The 19,033-nt window shown below is 43.5% G+C and overlaps 1 protein-coding gene across 1 annotated transcript in view; it reads right to left on the reverse strand.

The window, feature by feature from the left end:
- Positions 1-360: 360 nt before the first annotated feature.
- Positions 361-19,033, reverse strand: part of LOC134346905 (mucin-3A-like) — a 39,378-nt gene continuing 20,705 nt past the window's right edge. Inside the window, exons 3-8 of the mRNA XM_063048739.1 lie at positions 18,566-18,684; positions 9,067-9,125; positions 5,992-6,122; positions 5,434-5,493; positions 1,149-1,311; positions 361-562 (exon numbers count right to left, since the gene is read on the reverse strand). Of these exons, the coding sequence (XP_062904809.1) occupies positions 382-562; positions 1,149-1,311; positions 5,434-5,493; positions 5,992-6,122; positions 9,067-9,125; positions 18,566-18,684 (713 nt within the window). The 3' untranslated portion in view covers positions 361-381. The remainder of the gene's footprint in view (positions 563-1,148; positions 1,312-5,433; positions 5,494-5,991; positions 6,123-9,066; positions 9,126-18,565; positions 18,685-19,033) is intronic.

A 19,033-nucleotide genomic window follows, 5' to 3' on the forward strand; every position in this document is an offset into this window, starting at 1 on the left:
GACATTCAAAAGGATCCTGGTTGAACTTTGAACTTCAAGTCTAGCCTAACTTTCCTCATAATTCAGCCTGACACTCTTTTCCATTAAATTTCTTGTATGTTAAAGCCTTTTTCAAGATCCAATGAATCTATTTTTACAAGAATGTAAATATACTGGAGCCAGAAGTTCAGTCATTTGGTTAGTCAGAGAATCAATTTACAGTATAGAAGGAGAGCAGAACGTTATGGTGCTTCAAGTGCTCACTTAGTAACTTTTTAAGACTTTTCAGTTTTCAGAAATTTTATCTCATCCAATATTTCAGGAGATGTCTTTGCTATCCTCAGGATCTCCAGAATGAAAACATAATAATTACATAAAAATACAAAAAGGACATATTTTGCTCTACCTTTTGCTTTCAAATTGCTTTATGGTCCTGCGAAACTTCATGTTGTAGATGATAATAGCCAGAAGGCCAAGGACAAGTACAATTAGTGTCACTGATAAACCAGCAATGAATCCATTCTTGTGAATCGTATGATCACAGTGAACACCAAAGTACCAGTAGTCTTGACTCACGTCGCAACTGGAAGAAAGTGAAGAACAAAATCACTATTATAGACTGACCTTTCTTGCTTTTGGTTTTAGTACTTTGGGGTTCTCAGGGCTGAAAATCCATCCCACATTGCCACAGTTGCACAGCTATTAGAACTGATGTATCTGTCCTGTCTGAGCAGTGATAGTGTTTTGGGCATATTTTGAGGTGTTAAAATTCATTTCCTAATGAAATCCTAACCATCAAGAAATTTCACTGGACACTTGAGGTCACATTCTTCCTAACAAAGGCCCACAGAAAAAAATCATTACAGTACAAAGTAACATCTAAAAATAGTGAAATAGAAATTTGTTTAGGTATCAGTATGAATAATGTCCAACAGTTCATAAAATCTAGAGACACGAGATATTGCAGATCCTTGAACTTTGACCCCTGACTGCATCGGCAAATCCGCTCCATCTAAGAATTTCATCTAAGAAAGGAAATGGTGTGGACTCTTCATGCAGTTATTTATGCTTTATGATTTCATGGCAGTGGAACCTCACTGCACAGAAGAATACTATTAAGGCTGTAAAGATATGAAAATATTCAGAGAACAATGATTGTCAGTTCTTACTAGCACAAGGGTCCATCATTTGTCATTCCGCACATTCCACTTCCACACTTCATTGAGTCATTCCTTGCTGAATCACATACTGAAACACATCTGGCGCCCTTCGCAGTGAAAACCAGTTTATAGTATTTACCGGCATTACCAGGAACAGATGAAGTGCAATTATCTGTCAATCGTAAAACAATAGAAGTTATTATTAATGAATTACCAATGTGGTCGTGGGTCAGCATACAGGAGGAAAATTCAAAATTTGGCTGAGCGGTGTCATAACAACATCCTCTCACACAATGTCACCCAGACCAAGGGACTGATTATAGATTCAGGAGAGGGAAACCGGAGTTCCATAAGCCAGTCCTCCCCGGAGCATCAGGGTAGAGAGAGTCAGTAACTGTAAATTCCCGGGTGTTACTATTTCAGTGGACTTTTCCTGGACCCAGTATGCAAATGCAATTGCAAAGAAAGCACGGCAGCGCCACTACTTCCTCAGGAATCTGCAGAGATTTGGCATCTCATTAAAAACTCTGACAAATTTCAATGGAATTGTTATGGAAACATCAATATCTTTGAAGTGAAATCATACAAAAGGTACTGGATTTGTCCCAGTACATCACAGGTAAATCCAACCATTGTGCACATCTACATGAAACGTTGTCATCGGAAAGCAGTATCCATCATCAGAAATGCTTCCACCCAGGCCATGCTCTTTTCTCACTGTCACCATCAGGTAAACTGTGATTGCACCACCAGGTTCCAGCACAGCTGCTACCCCTCAACCAGCAGGCTCTTTATCGACAGAGATAACTACATTCTCTTGCCCAACCATTGAAATGTTCCCACAACTAATGATCTCACTGCAAGGATTCTTTTTCTCTTTATCTCATGTTCACATTATTTATTGCTATTTATGTAGATTTGCATTTGCAAAGTTTGTTGTCTTTTGCACTCTGGTTGATCTTTCGTTGAGTCTGTTATAGTTACTATTCTGTAGATCTGCTGAGTATGCCCGCAGGAAAATGAATCTCAGGGCTGTACGTGGTGACGTATTTGTATTCTGATGATAAATTTTACTTCGAAATTGACTTTGAATTTTGAAATAGGACACTTGATTGAGACAAGTCACAACAGCATCCTCACATCCAATATCAGTAAAACCAAGGAAGTACTTGTTGACTTCAGAGAGGAGAAGTTGGGAAACCATGTACCAGTTCTCACTGATATCCAGGTACCATACCTGACACCTCTCTGCCCTTTCACAATCATTCTGTCTCTGTCTTTGGAGACAGTCTGTCTGCTGTTGTATCTTTTAAACCCGCTGACTCTCTCTCCTACGGTATCTTGACTATACCTCTTCCATTCCTGTCACTTGTGAAAATACTGTTCTCTTTTTCAGTTCCCCCATCTCTGCCGCATCAGTTCTCAGGATGAGACTTTCCATCTCAGAACTTATAAAATGTCCTCCTTCAAAGAATGGGGTTTCCTTTGTCTATCATTAGGTGCTGCCCTCACCCACATCGCCTCCATTTCCCAGATATCTGACCACCCCCCATCATCCTACTGCCATAACAAGGATAGAGTTCCTCTTGTCCTTACATACCACCACACGAGCCTCCGCATCCATTATATCATTCTACTAACTTCCACTACTTTCCGTGGTATCCTAGCACTAAACACCTCCCCCTCGCTCATCACTTTCCGCAGTTGCTCTCTATGTGACTCCTTTGATCTTTTGTCCTTCTGCACTGAACTCCCTCTGAGAAATGCTACACTTGCTGATTCACCTCCACCCTCACCACCATTCAGAGTCCCAAACAGCCGTTTCAGCTGAGGCAACACTTCACCTGCGAGTCTTTCTATTGTATCAGGATCTCCTGGTGTGGCCTTGACACTCGTGAGCCCCAAAATAGATTGGGGACTCTTTTGTCACGAATAGGCAGAACAACTCTGTTCATAACAGGGAGGAATTCCCAGTGGCCAACCATTTTAATTAATTCCCCATTCCCATCTTGACATGTCAGTCCATGGCCTCTCTACTGCCACAATGAGGTCACTCTCAGATTGGAGGAGCAATACTCATATTCCTTCTAGGTACCCTCCAACCTGATGGCACGAACATCGATTTCTCTATCGGTCATTTCTCTCCCTCCCCTTTCTTTCTTCTCCATCCCCCATCCTGCTGCTCTCTTACTCCTTCTGTTCACCTGCCTGTCACCTCCTCTCCCCTCTCCGATCAGGTTATGTCTTCTTCAACCCTTTACCTTTACCACCTATCACCTCCCACCTTCCCAGTTCATCGCCCCTCCTCCAGCCACCTACAATCCCCCTATCCCGGCTTCACCCATCACCTGTCAGCTTGTACACCTTCCCCTCCCCCACCAGATTACTCTGGCTTTGTTTCCCCTTTCTATCTGTCTTTGTTTTTAGCTGTGATCTTCACTGATGTCCTGTTTTCACACCTTTTCATCACTGTCTTGTGCAATTTAAGTTGTGTATTGTCAGAATCTATGTGCTGCAAGAAATTATTTCCTTATACCTGGGCCTCACGGTATTCATGTACATGACAATAATGTTAACTTGACTCTATTTATTAAAAAAAATAATGTTTTGGGGGAAAAGTACAATTGAGCAGCATGTTTGTTTTCAGTGTATTGATACTGCCATTCTCAAAAAGTGATCAATCTTTCCGTGCAATCATCCTCTGTGAAATTGTACCACGGCCTTCATGTGTGACATGCCTATACACAGAGGTCTCTCTACTGTACTCATGACAAGAAGTGTGGAATAACAAGTTTAATGTCATTGTTGCAAAATGTAAGGACCTATTAGCATTACAGAAATGACATGAGAATTAACTGGGAATAAAAACCCCTGTCTGTCGGTGTTTGAGTGTACTGGATCCAGGTTTGGTCTGTTGTGGACCAACAAACTGATACCTCAAAGATGAGCAGATGTGTGAGGCAAAGGATGCAGAATTAGGTCATATATCGTGTAAAAATGTGTTGTTTTGTGGCAACAGCACAGTGCAAAGGCATAAAATTACTATAAATTACAAAGTAAATAAATTGTACGGAAGAAGGGTAGAGTTCATGCACCTTGGAGATGAGAAGCTGAACAATTGTTGAGTGTGGAATTCTAGTTTTGTCTATTTCCTTGGGGGAGACTCAACCATTATTAGACTCGTACCAGGTTTTCGATCTTTGACACCATGAGAAAATCCAGTGCTCAATGCATTTCCAACAACTGACAGATTTAAAAGAATCTTCTGTTACACACCTTGTGAGTACCTTGTGACTGTCTTATGACCATGATGTAATTGAGTATCTTGTGAGCATGACATAATGGTCTTGTGATGGTGGGGTGATGTAATTTTCCCGCCAGTGTGAGGTCACATGATGACATGTTCTCAACAGGTATATAACGGGAAACCTCTGTTGTCACCGAGTTTAGTTGATTCGTTGTTTAATTTGTCAGTTACTCCGTTATGCTGCGTATTTGTCTCGTGACGCAGTTTCGTTCTAAAGTGGAGTTTTACTTTCTATTATAAGGTAAAATCATTGTGCTGGCGGTTTTGCCAATTGCTGCCAGTTTTGTTTGGTATCTTTGATTTAACTTTACGGTCTAGTATTGAAGAGTTTAGACCTTATTAAAGTATGGGAACACGAAGGATCGAGTAAAGTTGGTGTCGTTTAGCGGTTTCATACAGGATCGACCTTATTGAATCTTCATTCAGAAATAGTGACCTGCATGTGAGATAACCATTGTAAGAACAGGAAGGTTGTGCTGTGTTCATTCGCCAAGAAAAAGATCAGTTCCTTTAAGCTGTTTTATTTCCCTCAATGTGAATCCTTTGGACAGAATCAGCGGTAATGTCGTGTCTTTCAAGAAATCCGTTTCCAGAGAAGTCTCTCCTTATTGACTGTGTAAATCACTTGGACTTTCGAATTTACCACTTTAAGAACTGTTCCAGAGTTGCCATATAGCAGGTAACTTCCGTTTAAGTTAGTCGTTTGAATACTTTTCGCTGTTGTTGAGCAGAGTTTAATAAATGTTTACGTTTGTTTTTTTAAACCTGACTGAATTCTATATTCATTGTTGCTGGTCACATGCCAGACACTTCTCTCCACTTCAGCTGGTTGTGTAACCTAAAATGGAATTTTCTGCTTACCAATATTTCTGCTGCTAAAAGTGCCATTAAAGATATTTAAACAACTGGATGCATACATAGATTTACACCTAATTACCTAATATTGATTTGTTCTGTTGTAACAAAGTATTGAATTGCACATCCTACCTTTTAAAACAGGCTTTTTCACAGTTATACTTGAAGTATCAAACTCAAATCCATTGTTGCCTGAAATTTAAAATTTGAAAGTAAATTATTTTCATAAATGATTGCAGGATGATATAAACCTGAAACATAAAAGAATGGAAGTTTTCTGAATCTGATGACAATTTAGGTGAAGGGTTTCAGTGCTGGGTCATGGAGCACAGCAAAACCTCATTTCCAAACCCATGAGTAGAATAGAAGAGAACAAAACTTCATTGTTGTTGCTCAGGACACCAAGATGGCAGTACTACTCCAGTCTGTGCAGAACAGATAATAACAATGCATGTGGCACAAATTAATTTTAAAAACATATGATAACTAAACATTAAATGTAAAAGATAAAAACAATGAATCCGGGTTAATCACACTCTTGGAAATTCAATCAAATATTCTGATAATGAGAAAGGCCTACACCGTTCCATCAAACACTGCAAGGCAAGTAATAAACTCTGTCTTACTGAACATTTCAGTAGAGTACAGATTACGTACGGTGTAAAGCTCCCCTTTGAGTTTAATTCCTACCTCCCGCTGAATTTGAATTTTTTAGACTTGTTTTGATATTTTCGACTGTTTTATTGAGAACCGCATCAGAAAATCCTTCCGAGGTGTTCATAGCAAGTAAAACTTCATGATCCACAATGATACTGCCTTTCCTGTTTGCAAAAATAAAACACAAGTTCAACTAGTCAAGTTTAACCTTAGCATCTGAATAAAGAAGGGTGTAGATGGGTAATGATTAAAAATGAACGATCATCGAGAGGTAGAAATGTCAATTAACAGTTTTGGTTTTCTTTGGGGGAATTGAGTTTAATAACTTCCTTCCCCTTTTGGGGCTGTAAATCTAATCTAGATGCAGGAACGCCACCGGATTCGGGAACAGTTACTACCCCTTAACCATCAGGCTTTGAACCAAAGGGGATAACTTCACTCAGTTTCACTCACTCCATCATTGAAATGTTCCCACAACCAATGAATTCACTTTCAAGGAGTCTTCATTACCTGTTCTCAATATTTATTGCTTATTTATTTGTATTACTGTTTCTTCTTTTTGCATTTGCACAGTTTGTTGTCTTCTGCACTCTGGTTGAACACCCTAGTTGGGCGGTCTTTCATTGATTCTTTTAGAGTTATTATTCTCTAGATTTGTTGAGTATGCCCACAATAAAATGAATTTCAGGGTTGTACATTGTGATATATGTACTTTGTTAATAAATATTATGTTGAACTTTAGAACTTGAGTACTCTACTCTTCGGAAGCCTAATCAAATTGATTTAAGGATATTTCTTTGGGAAACACATTGATCAGGTCCTAGGTGCTGCTCATAGCAACATCAGAACAGAATGGTTTATTTTCTAAATATATTTTTTGTCATGTTATGGTTGCTGCATTTATTACTCATTGTCAGACTCTTTTGTCATCAGTTTTACAACTGACCAGATTAAATAACATTCAATTAACTAGAGTTTCATGTTGGTAGAATATGACAGGTTCTCTCCTAGAAGGGTGTGAACTCTTTTGATTTCAGAATAGAATTCTGATTAATAAGATTGAATTTCAAATAGGCCATGATTAGAAAACTGAATTTCTAGGAACAATTGATGACTATATTCCATGCTGTAAGATTTTGGATCTGCAGTAGAATCAAGTGTTGCAGACATCATTTGGGATCCAGCGCATAGGAAACTCTCCTGTCCATTCAAATTGTGTTGCCTCAGCAACCCCCAATTCAACCCTTGCCTAATCAGAGGACAGTTTACAATGACCATTTAACCTGCCATCTGCTAGGTCTTTGGACTGTGGGAGGAGACTGAAGCACCAAGAGAAAACCCGTGCATTACATGGGGAGGATGTACGGACTCCTTACAGATGGTGTCGGAATTGAACCCCCACTTCCCAAGCTGTAAAGCGTTGTGCGAATTGCTACACTACCATGGTGCCGTATCTTATTGCCAGCCTGAGCCATGACAAACTCCTGCTCCAATTTCTGACGTCCTTGTAGAGGAACAAATCCAGAGAAGCACTCTCTATTTCTTCCATTTATTTGCAGTACAATGTCTGCGTGACAGAAACTCAAAAACATTTCCTGGTAAAAGATGTTTCTTTGAGTGCACTAACTAGTTGAACAAAGAAAGAGAAGTGTGATTTTGATGCAATGCAGATGAATGAGATGAAAGGATAAGGAAATTGATTTTGAAGTGGGAATGTTTGCCAAATGTATTTAAGCTTCCAACACCACGACTAGTCCTCAGTTTGATCTCACTATTGTGATGCATCCCACCAAGAATTCTGTAACATCACCAGCTGCACAGCCAGACAGTCTGAGTCGAGCTTCAGACTTTAGCGTCAGAGTGAGCTTGGCTCAGGAAATATTTGCAGCCTCTGAGTTGTAAAGGCTTTGGTTCACACCACTTTGCAGAGACTTGATCAAGTAATCTTGGTGGATTTCCCAGCACAATTGCAGAGAAAATACTGGTGTGGAAATATCCCAAATCATCTACTGGAACAAAATCAGGGACATCTTCCCCCATGTTCTAGACAATAGTTATCCTGAACCAAATCTTTCTTGTTCTGACTGAAGCTTCACAGTGTTCACATTGGCTACTGTGTTCATCCAAATAGTAACAATGATGTTCATTCAGAAGTAGGTGGAAGTGCTTTGGGTCATCCTGGCAGGAGTGAAAGTTACACAATAATGCAAATTCTTCCCTACCCATCCAGGGTCGGTGTACAATTCATGACTAAAGAACGTTTTGAAGCAGCCAGCTGATTACAAGTTGACATAATATTGTAGTAATTATTTTTGACATCCATGCACTGCTGAAGTGGCCAGTATTTATTGCCCATCCCTAATTCCCATGAGGATGCTGTTGCAGTCCCTCTGGTGATGGCACTTCCTCAGTATTTTCAGGGAGTGAGTTTCAGGATTTAGATCCAGCTTCAATGAAGGACTGACAATATATTTGCAAGTCATAAGGGTTTGCAATTTGAAGGAGAACCTGCAAGTACTGGTGTTTCTCTGCGCCCGCTGCCCTCGAGCTTTGGGGGTGGTGGCAATCAGAGCTTTGGCAGGTGCTGTCAGAGTAGATGGGACAGCAGACAGAGAAACAGTCATATCACTGAAATAAAAGTTAAGTAGTTAAGTTTTCTCATGTTCAGCACTTTTGACACACCACTATTACTTTCCACCTCTCAGGGACGGGTGGCTTTGTTTGCTGAAGATCTGTGGATAGAATCGAACATTGTGCAATCAGTGAATATCTCCACCTGTGGCTATTGATGGAGATGGTTGATCCTAGGACATTGCCCTGAGGAACTCCTGCAGTGATGTCCTGCGGTTAGGATAAATTTCTTCAAATAACCACAACCACCTCCCATTGTATCAGTTATGATTCCAGAAACTGGAATGATTTCCTTTTAATGCCCACTGACTAAGTTTCCAGAATGTCTCGATGCCACACTTGGTCAAGGCTGTCACTATAGCCACAACTCTGGACTTCATCTCTTTGACCCAGATTTGGAACAAGGTTGGAGTGAAGTCTGGATCAGTGTGATCCTGGCAAAGCATGAATCAGTGAGCAGGGTATTGCTGAGATTACCTGATTTTTATAATCTTCAGGCCTCTGTATCCTTCAACCGATCTATAAATGTTGTCCATCTGAAAAGAAACAAGGAATGTGTTGTCTAGTGTTGAAATTGCGGGAGCCCTGGCAGAAATATTTAAAATGTCGCTGTCTATGGGTGAAGTGCCGGAGGATTGGAGAGTGGCTCATGTTGTTCCGTTGTTTAAAAAAGGATCGAAAAGTAATCTGGGAAATTATAGGCCAGTGAGTTTAACGTCAGTAGTAGGTAAATTATTGGAGGGAGTACTAAGAGACAGAATCTACAAGCATTTGGATAGACAGGGGCTTATTAGGGAGAGTCAACATGGATTTGTGCATGGTAGGTCATGTTTGACCAATCTGTTGGAGTTTTTCGAGGAGGTTACCAGGAAAGTGGATGAAGGGAAGGCAGTGGATATTGTCTACATGGATTTCAGTAAGGCCTTTGACAAGGTCCCGCATGGGAGGTTAGTTAGGAAAATTCAGTCGCTAGGTATACATGGAGAGGTGGTAAATTGGATTAGACATTGGCTCGATGGAAGAAGCCAGAGAGTGGTGGTAGAGAATTGCTTCTCTGAGTGGAGGCCTGTGACTAGTGGTGTGCCACAGGGATCAGTGCTGGGTCCATTGTTATTTGTCATCTATATCAATGATCTGGATGATAATGTGGTAAATTGGATCAGCAAATTTGCTGATGGTACAAAGATTGGAGGTGTAGTAGACAGTGAGGAAGGTTTTCAGAGCCTGCAGAGGGACTTGGACCAGCTGAAAAAATGGGCTGAAAAATGGCAGATGGAGTTTAATACTGACAAGTGTGAGGTATTGCACGTTGGAAGGACAAACCAACATAGAACATACAGGGTTAATGGTAAGGCACTGAAGAGTACAGTGGAACAGAGGGATCTGGGAATACAGATACAAAATTCCCTAAAAGTGTTGTCACAGGTAGATAGGGTCATAAAGAGAGCTTTTGGTACATTGGCCTTTATTAATCGAAGTATTGAGTATAAGACCTGGAATGTTATGATGAGGTTATATAAGGCACTGGTGAGGCCGAATCTGGAGTATTGCATTCAGTTTTGGTCACCAAATTACAGGAAGGATATAAATAAGGTTGAAAGAGTGCAGAGAAGGTTTAGAAGGATGTTGCTGGGACTTGAGAAACTCAGTTACAGAGAAAGGTTGAATAGGTTAGGACTTTATTCCCTGGACCGTAGAAGAATGAGGGGAGATTTGATAGAGGTATATAAAATTATGATGGGTATAGATAGAGTGAATGCAAGCAGGCTTTTTCCACTGAGGCAAGGGGAGAAAAAAAAAACAGAGGACATGGGTTAAGGGTGAGGGGGGAAATGTTTAAAGGGAACATTAGGGGGGCTTCTTCATACAGAGAGTGGTGGGAGTATGGAATGAGCTGCCAGACGAGGTGGTAAATGCGGGTTCTTTTTTAACATTTAAGAATAAATTGGACAGATACATGGATGGGAGGTGTATGGAGGGACATGGTCCGTGTGCAGGTCAGTGGGACTAAGCAGAAAATGGTTCGGCACAGCCAAGAAGGGCCAAAGGGCCTGTTTCTGTGCTGTAGTTTCTATGGTTTCTATGGTCAATATTCCTGAATTTGACTGTAAATAGCATTTTCTTAAAAGAACAGACTGTAGGAAAGAAAGCTGAGATATTGTTAGGTATAAGAACATAAGAAATAGGAGCAGGAGTATGCCAGCTAGCCCGTCGAGCCTTGTCCGCCATTCAATCTGATCATGGCTGATTGGATCATGGACTCATCTCCACCAACCTCCCTGTTCCCCAGAACCCTTAATTCCCCTACTATGCAAAAATCTATCCAACCTTGTCTTATAATGTTTACTGAGTCAGCCTGCTTCATTGGGCTGAGAATTTCACAGGTTCACCACTCTTTGGGAAAATCAGCTCCTCCTCATCAGTATCCTAAATTTACTCCCCCAAATCTTGTGGCTATGTCCCCTAGTACTTGTCTCACCAACCAGTGGAAACAATTTTCCTGCCTCTATCTTATCTATCTCTTTCATAATTTTATATGTCTCTATAAGATCTCTCTCATTCTTCTGAATTCCGGTGAGTACAGTCCCAGGTGACCCAATCTCTCCTCATAGTCTAACCTGCTCATCTCTGGAATCAACCTGGTGAACCTCCTCTGTGTCACCTCCAAAGCCAGTATATCCTTCCTCAAGTAAGGAGACCAAACTGCACGCAGTGCTCCAGTTACGGCCTCACCAGTACCCTGCACAGCTGCAGGATAACCACCCTGCTCTTAAATTTAATCCCTCTAGTAATGAAGGCCAACATCTCATTTGCCTTCTTGATACCCTGCTGTACCTGCAAACCAACCTTTTGTGATTCATGCACAAGTGCTCCCAAGTCCCTCTGCACAGCAGCATGCTGCAATCTTTTACCATTTAAATAATAATCTGATCTTCCAGTTTTCCTTGCGAAGTGGATGACCTTGCATTTACCAACATTGTACTCCATCTGCCAGACCCTTTCTCACTCACTTAACCTATCCATATCTCTCTGCAGGCTCTCCGTATCTTCTGTACAATTTGTTTTTCCACTCAATTTAGTGTCATCAGCAAACTTAGATACACTAACCTTAGTCCCCTCTTCCAGATCATTAATGTATATCGTGAACAGTTGCGGTCCCAGCACTGAGCCCTGCGGTACACCGCTCACCACTGAAGAACTCAAAGAACTCGAGTAAGTTTGTCAAACAGGACCTGCCTTTGCTGAATCCACCTGATGGATCCATTTCTTTCCAGATGCCTCACTATTTCTTCTCTAATGATAGCTTCATGCATTTTCCCAACTACAGATGTTAAACTAACTGATCTATGGTTACCTGCCATTTTTTGACTAGTCGCGTGACAGTATTCATGATGGAAAAGGATCTTGGTGATTGTAGTACTGACTTGCAGCAGACTGAAAAGTTTGAGAATGTAGATATTAAGAAAGAGGATGTACTGAAGCTTTTGGAAAGCATCAAGTTGGATAAATCGCCGGGACCGGGTGAGATGTAGCCCAGGCTACTGTGGGAGGCGAGGGAGGAGATTGCTGAGTCTCTGGCGATGATCTTTGCATCATCAATGGGGACGGGAGAGGTTCCGGAGGATTGGAGGGTTACAGATGTTGTTCCTTTATTCAAGAAAGAGAGTAGAGATAGCCCAGGAAATTATAGATCAGTGAGTCTTACCTCAGTGGTTGGTAAATTGATGGAAAAGATGCTGAGAGGCAGGATTTATGAACATTTGGAGAGGCATAATATGATTGGCAAAGCCATGCTGACTATTCCTAAAGGCAGGTCGTGCCTTATGAGCCTGATTGAATTTTTTGAGGATGTGACTAAACACATTGATGAGGGTAGAGTAATAGATGTAGTGTATATGGATTTCAGCAAAACATTTGATAAGGTACCCCATGCAAGCCTTATTCGGAAAGTAAGGAGGTATGGGATTAGATTATTAGATTATGAGGACACGCAGTCCTCTTTTATTGTCATTTAGTAATGCATGCATTAAGAAATGATACAATGTTCCTCCAGAATGATATCACAGAAACACCTGACAAAAAAACCCACATAATTATAACATATAGTTACAACAATGCAAAGCAATTCCATAATTTGCTAAGAACAGACCATGGGCACAGTAAAAAAATCTCAAAGTCTCTCAAAACTCCCATCATCTCACGCAGACAGTGAACGTCCAGCGCCGCAAACTTGCTGATGCAGCATCCTGGAAACATCCGACCACAGTCCGACTCCAAGTCCGTCCGAAAACTCCGAGCCTCCGACCAGCTCTCTGACACCGAGCACCAAGTACCATCTCTGCCGAACGCTTCAATCTCAGCCCCGGCAAGGATCTGGGGCCTTCCCCTCCAGAGAAGCCAAGGATTTGGGGCCTTTCCCTCCGGAGAATCTCGATCACACGATAGCAACGGCAGTGAAGCAGGCATTTCAGAAGTTTCTCCAGGTGTTCCTCCGAGCTTCTCACAGCTGTCTCCATCAAATCAGGATTGTGCACGGCCCCCTAGTTAATACATATCGATATCATTCGAAACAGCCGTGCGCGCTGCATTGCGCCACCATCTTCTCCTCCCCCCCTAGGGGACATTGTTTTGTGGATCCAGAACTGGCTTGCCCACAGAAGGCGAAGAGTGGTTGTAGACAGGTCATTCTGCCTGAAGGTCGGTCACCAGTGGAGTGCCTCAGGGATCTGTTCTGGGGCCCTTACTCTTCAACACTGTACTCTCCAGACAAAGTGTCATTGATAAGAGAGGATATGCCCAGGTTGTGTACATACATCTATTGATGCTTCTGGACACATCTTCAGTGATGTTCCTGGAATCATCGGGTGTTTCGAGTCTTTCAACATCATCCAACCTCCTCCAGGTGACCCAGCCGGGGCTGATCAGACCCCAGCTTGTGTCCAGATGGCTAGCTACTTATGACTCCATGGCTCCCCTCTTTTGAACCACAGCCATCTTGAGGCCCTCTCTGCCGCATCGGTGGTATTGCGGATGGCTCTCCTCTTCCTCTCTCCCTCGATGCCCAAAATGCTGAAGGCTCTAACTAAGAAATGGGCTGCGAATCCCCTACAACCAACCTCCACTGGGAGACACCTCGCTCTCCATCCAGCCTGCTGACAGTTGCTGACCAGTCCTGTGTACTTGGAGAGCTTCCTTTCAAAGGCCTCTTCCAAGCCATCTTCCCATGGGACTGTCAGCTCCAGCAGCTCCTCTTGCTTAGTAGACTCAGACAGTAGGACAATGTCTGGTCGCAGGGTAGTGGCTGCGATATGGTTGGGGATCTTCAGCTGCCCTTTGAGGTCCACCAACAGCTGCCAGTCCCTTGCAGAGGTCAGAATGCCTGCAGATGTTCTCTTGGCAGGTATTGGCTGCTCCCCAGCTCTGACAAAGGCAATGGTCTGCTTGGAGGGTCGGGACCGCTTCGCCCACTCAACTCCTGCGCTGACGGCTTCAGCGATGGTCTTCAGGACCTGATCATGCCTCCACCTGTACCGTCCCTCACCAAGTGCCCTTGCACAGCCGCTGAGGATGTGCTCCAGGGTTCCTTGCTTGGAGCACAGTGGGCACGCAGATGACTCTGCCTTGCCCCATGTGTGCAGGTTTGATGGGCTTGGAAGCACATCGTACACTGCCTGGATGAGAAATTGGATGTGGTGTGGATCGGCTTTCCAAAGATCAGCCCAGGTCACCTTCCTCTCAACCGCATTCTCCCATCTTGTCCAAGCTCCCTGTTGCTTCATTCCCACCGCCTTGCAGGTGGTCATCTCCCCCACTACTGCTCTCACCTCCTCCTGAACAAGACGACACCTTTCCTTCCCTCTGGTGTCCATTTGGGGAGTTGGAAAGGATCCTAGCCCAGCTCGGCCTCGTGTGACCACTCCCACCAGCCTCCTGTGATGCAGCCTCACCTCTGCCTCCTGAACAGCTTCCTCTGCCCTCCACTTCCTGCCAGTACTTACTTGGATCCCTGCTCTAGCCACCTTCGGGTCACTTGAGTCCCTATACTGTAGCACTTCTCTGGCTCTTGTTACCTTGAATTCTTCCTCCAAGGATTTGAAGGGCAGTTGCAGTTTGTTGTGGAGTCCATAGAGTGCGATGCTGCTCAGGGTCTTTGGCAGCCCCAGCCATCTCCTGAGGTGGTTGCTAACCCTCCTCTCTTAGGTTTCGACTGTCGAGATTGGAACTGCATAGACAAGGAGGGGCCACAGGATTCTGGGGAGAATGCCATGCTGATACACCCAGGCTTTAAACATCCCAGGCAGGCCAGACTTGTCCACAGATTTCAGCCAGCCATCCAACTCAGTGCAGGTTGCCTGAATGGATGTTGTGTCCCTTAAAGAGCTGTCAAAAACTTTACCTAAGCTCTTGACTGGCTTTTCTGTGATGGTTGGGATGGCTATGCCTGCGATGCTGAACCGGAACTTGTTCTCCACCTTCCCTTTCCTCAGCACCATCGATCTTGATTTGGCGGGTTTGAAACGCATCCGGGCCCACTCCACCATCTTTTCGAGCCCTTGCAGAATCCTCCGGCAGCCTGGGACTGATTCTGTGGTGACTGTGAGGTCATCCATGAATGTCCTGATAGGTGGTTGCCGTTGAGCGGAATTCATTCTGGGCCCTCTGCACTCTGGTTCAGCAGACCTAGTGAGCATGTTCATGGCTAGGGAGAACAGTGTCACTGAGATAGTGCACCCTGTGATGATGCCAATCTCCACCTTGTGCCAGGTTGATGTAATTGCTCCTGAAGAGACCCTCATCCTGAAGTTGCTGTAATAATCAGCGATAAGGTCTCTGATTCTACTGGGGACGTGATATTTGGTCAGGGTGAGCTGCACCAGCTTGTGCGGAATGGAGCCATATGCATTTGCCAGGTTGAGCCACAACACTGACAGGTTGCCCTTGTTCTCTCTGGCCTCCCTGATGAGCTGTGTCACCACACCGATGTGCTCCAGACAGCCCGGCATCCCTGAAATGCCACCCTTCTGGACTGATGTATCAATATAGGTGTTCTTTGCTAGGTAGGTGCACAACCGGTTAGGAACTGCACTGAAGAAGATCTTCGCCTCGACACACAGCAGGGAGATGATGCGAAACTGGGTCTGGGTGACATTTTCCTCCTTCGGGATCCACATCCCTTCAGCCACTCTCCACTGTTCTGGGATCTTCCCCCTTCTCCAGAAGATTCTCAGGATCTTCCACAGACGCAGCAGGGGTTTGGGGCAGTTCTTGTACACTTTGTACGAGGTGTTGCTTGGTCCTGGAGCCGAGCTTGCCCTTGCTTTGCGGACGACCTCTCTGACTTCCTTTAGTTGCAGTTCTGACATGTCAAACTGCACATCCGGTTCAGGTGGGTCTATTAGGATGTTGCACTCTCCCAACTCCTGCTCTCTTTCAGGATCATTATATATCTTCTTCAGATGTTGGTCTATGTCTTCCTGCGAACAGGCCAGTTTCCCACTGCGCTTCTCCCCCAGCAGCTCCTTGGTGAACTTGAAGGGGTTGGCGATAAAGGCAGCACATTTTCGGGCCCTTTCACGCCGCCACCTCCGATGCCACTCTGCCCAGCGGAGGACCCTGATCTTCTTTCGTGGTATGCACATCAGCCGGGCCAAGCCAATGCGCTCCTCTCCTCCTGCCTCCTTGTATTGCGACTTCAGCGCTTTCATCTCCTGCCTGATGTTGTGGATCCTCAATGCTCTTTGGTTCTTCGAGTAAGATGTTTTGGAGCCTTCCTTCTCCTCTTCCCCGAACCGTTCAGCTGCAATACTGACAATAATTGTTGTCATGGCTTGCAGCTTCCTATCAACCCCTCCCTTCGCCGTTGCCTCCAGGATTTGGTTAACATCGTCATCAAACTGCTTCCACAGTGAAGTCATGTTAGCTGCAGGCCATTTGATCCGCCTCCTGTTAGACTTCATGTTCGAGGGATTAGTTTGCAACACTTGGAGGTTCCGGGCACTATGGGGTGACTCCGGGCCTCGCCCCTCCTTCATCTCGCCAGGTTGGACACCTACGCGTTGTGCTGCTCCTGCTCCTGCCAAACACTTCATCCTCGCTTGGTGGATCCACAAGCCACGATCGTTCTTGCAGAATTTGCCACATGCACACTGCTTCCTCATCGTCGTTTGTTCATTGCCTGGGTCTGATGTCGTTGTGTCCATCCGACTGGGGTGCTCATCTTCCCCCCCTCTCAGGCACCCCTGGGGTTAAATTGGAATCAGAGTTTGGCAGATAAAAGTGCTGTTGAGCAGTAGTGGTGGTGGGGGATGTGGTTCAGGTGAATATGATGAAAGGAGTCATTGACAGTGAGTTCATAGGTTGTGGCAACATTTCAATGATGGGGCAAGTGAAGTTGCGTGACATTTTCTCCCTTGTTCAAGAGCCTGATGGTTGTGGGGTAGAATCTGTTCCTGAACCTGGTTGTGTGAGTCCTGAGGCTCCTGTACCTTCCTGATGGTAAATGTTAACTCAGTTTCTGTTTCCACAGATGCTGCCTGTTCAGTTGTGTGTTATCAATATTTCTGTTTTATTGCAACATATGAAAGATGCCAGGTTGAATACACCAGTGGAAACAAGACTGATTATAGAGATGAAATACCAGAGACAATGAAAATAAGGATGGCAGAATCATTAAATGGAATCCAAAAGTAGGTATGTAAATGGGAAACAAAAAGTTACAAGAGAAGAACTGGGCCAGTTGAAGACCAAAAGGAAATTTTCTAATAGAGTCAAAGGGCATGGCCAAGATCCTCAGTAAGTATCTGAGTAAGTATTACTTGCCACCAAGAAAGATGATGGTGGCTGTATCTACAGCACCAAAAGTTTTTGTCAGGATTCTGGATGGGTAAAAAGTTTTAAAATGGAGGTTCTGGGAAGACCAGGTGCATTTGAAGTAGATACGTTACATATTGCAGATAAGATGCGTCTATGGTTACTGATTGAAGCTGCAAGGACATGAGCCATAATTTTCCAAGTACCTATAGATTCCAATTGATGTCTTAATATCAGAAAATTGCATTGTTACATCCTTGTTCAACAAAAGATGGTGGGGATCAACTCTGTATTACAGACCAGTTAATTTTAACTTGGTAATGGGGTGGATTCTATTAGTAATGATTAGACTGAATTAACAGTCATTTGGACAATTGGCACTGATTAAAGAGAGTCAATGTGGATATGACGGGTGTAATGTACTGGTTCACATTTTTACTGTTCTGCTGCAGGTATTTCATGTAGCAGTTCTGTAAGAGCAGTCTGTTCTGCTGTCAGCCTGTTTGGGTTATTGTTGAAGATAAGGGATGATGAGGAATATGTGCCATCCAATTAGGATGGTGGAACTGGGGGGAAGTTTTTCTGGTGAGGGATACTAAGATTGGTCTTGGGGCTTTTGTTTGGCGGGCGATGAAGAGAGAAGGCACTGGAGAGAACGGGTCGTAGGATTCGACCCGGTGTGGGACTGTGATTCAATGCAGCCAGGTTCCGAGATCGATTGAGGATCGGTGAGTACGGTGAAATATTGAGCTCCAACTTGTGCACATTTGACTGTTTAATTAAAATGGGCCCTTTTCTTTCTGTTTTTCTTTACTAACCCTTCAGTTAAGTTAAGATTGATAAACATAATTCCTTTAATCGTATGCAGTGTATGTCTGTTATTTCCTGGCACTAATTTGTAACAGGGCAACAAATTACACAGCATCCACACTAACCGGGGTTTGGGGTGGGAGAGCCGGCTCAGTCTCACGGGTTTGGTGAGACCAGAGAGTCTTCCCTAGACTTACACAGCCAAGGAAACTGAGTGTTTCACAGGAAAAAAATCAATAATCAAATAACATTAATACACGGAGGGAATGATTGTGAAAGCAAGGAAGTAATGTTAAACCAATACATGTTACCATTGGGAGCACAGTAAATACCGGAGAGCTGATACTTGACTAACCTGATTTTCAAAGTCCTTTGAGAAGTCTTTGTATTCTGGTGATTCCTTATCCTCCAGGTCTTTTGTAAAATTGCGACTTGTTATCCTGAGTGTGACATCGACACCGGCTTCAACTTCATCTGTAAATCATCAGTTACAATTCAATCAATCACACATCAGCAAACATTAAATGGGGGATAAATGTAATTCTTCTTTTGATACAGTAGCTTGTAATAAACTGGAAATTAAGGACCCCCATCACCCAGGACATGCCTTCTTCTCATTGCTGCCATGAGGAAGGAGGTACAGGAGCTTGAAGGCACACATTCAGCAATTCAGGAACTGCTTCTTCCCCTCAGCTCTCCGATTTCTGAATGGACATTGAACCAGTCAACACTATCTCACTACTTTTTTAGCACTAATTATTGAATTTAACTATTCTGTGTGCATATATATTTACTGTAATTCACAGTTTTTATTATTGTCTAT

Source organism: Mobula hypostoma, chromosome 5 (genome assembly GCF_963921235.1).
Source record: "Mobula hypostoma chromosome 5, sMobHyp1.1, whole genome shotgun sequence".
Classification (NCBI taxonomy): Eukaryota; Metazoa; Chordata; class Chondrichthyes; order Myliobatiformes; family Myliobatidae; genus Mobula; species Mobula hypostoma.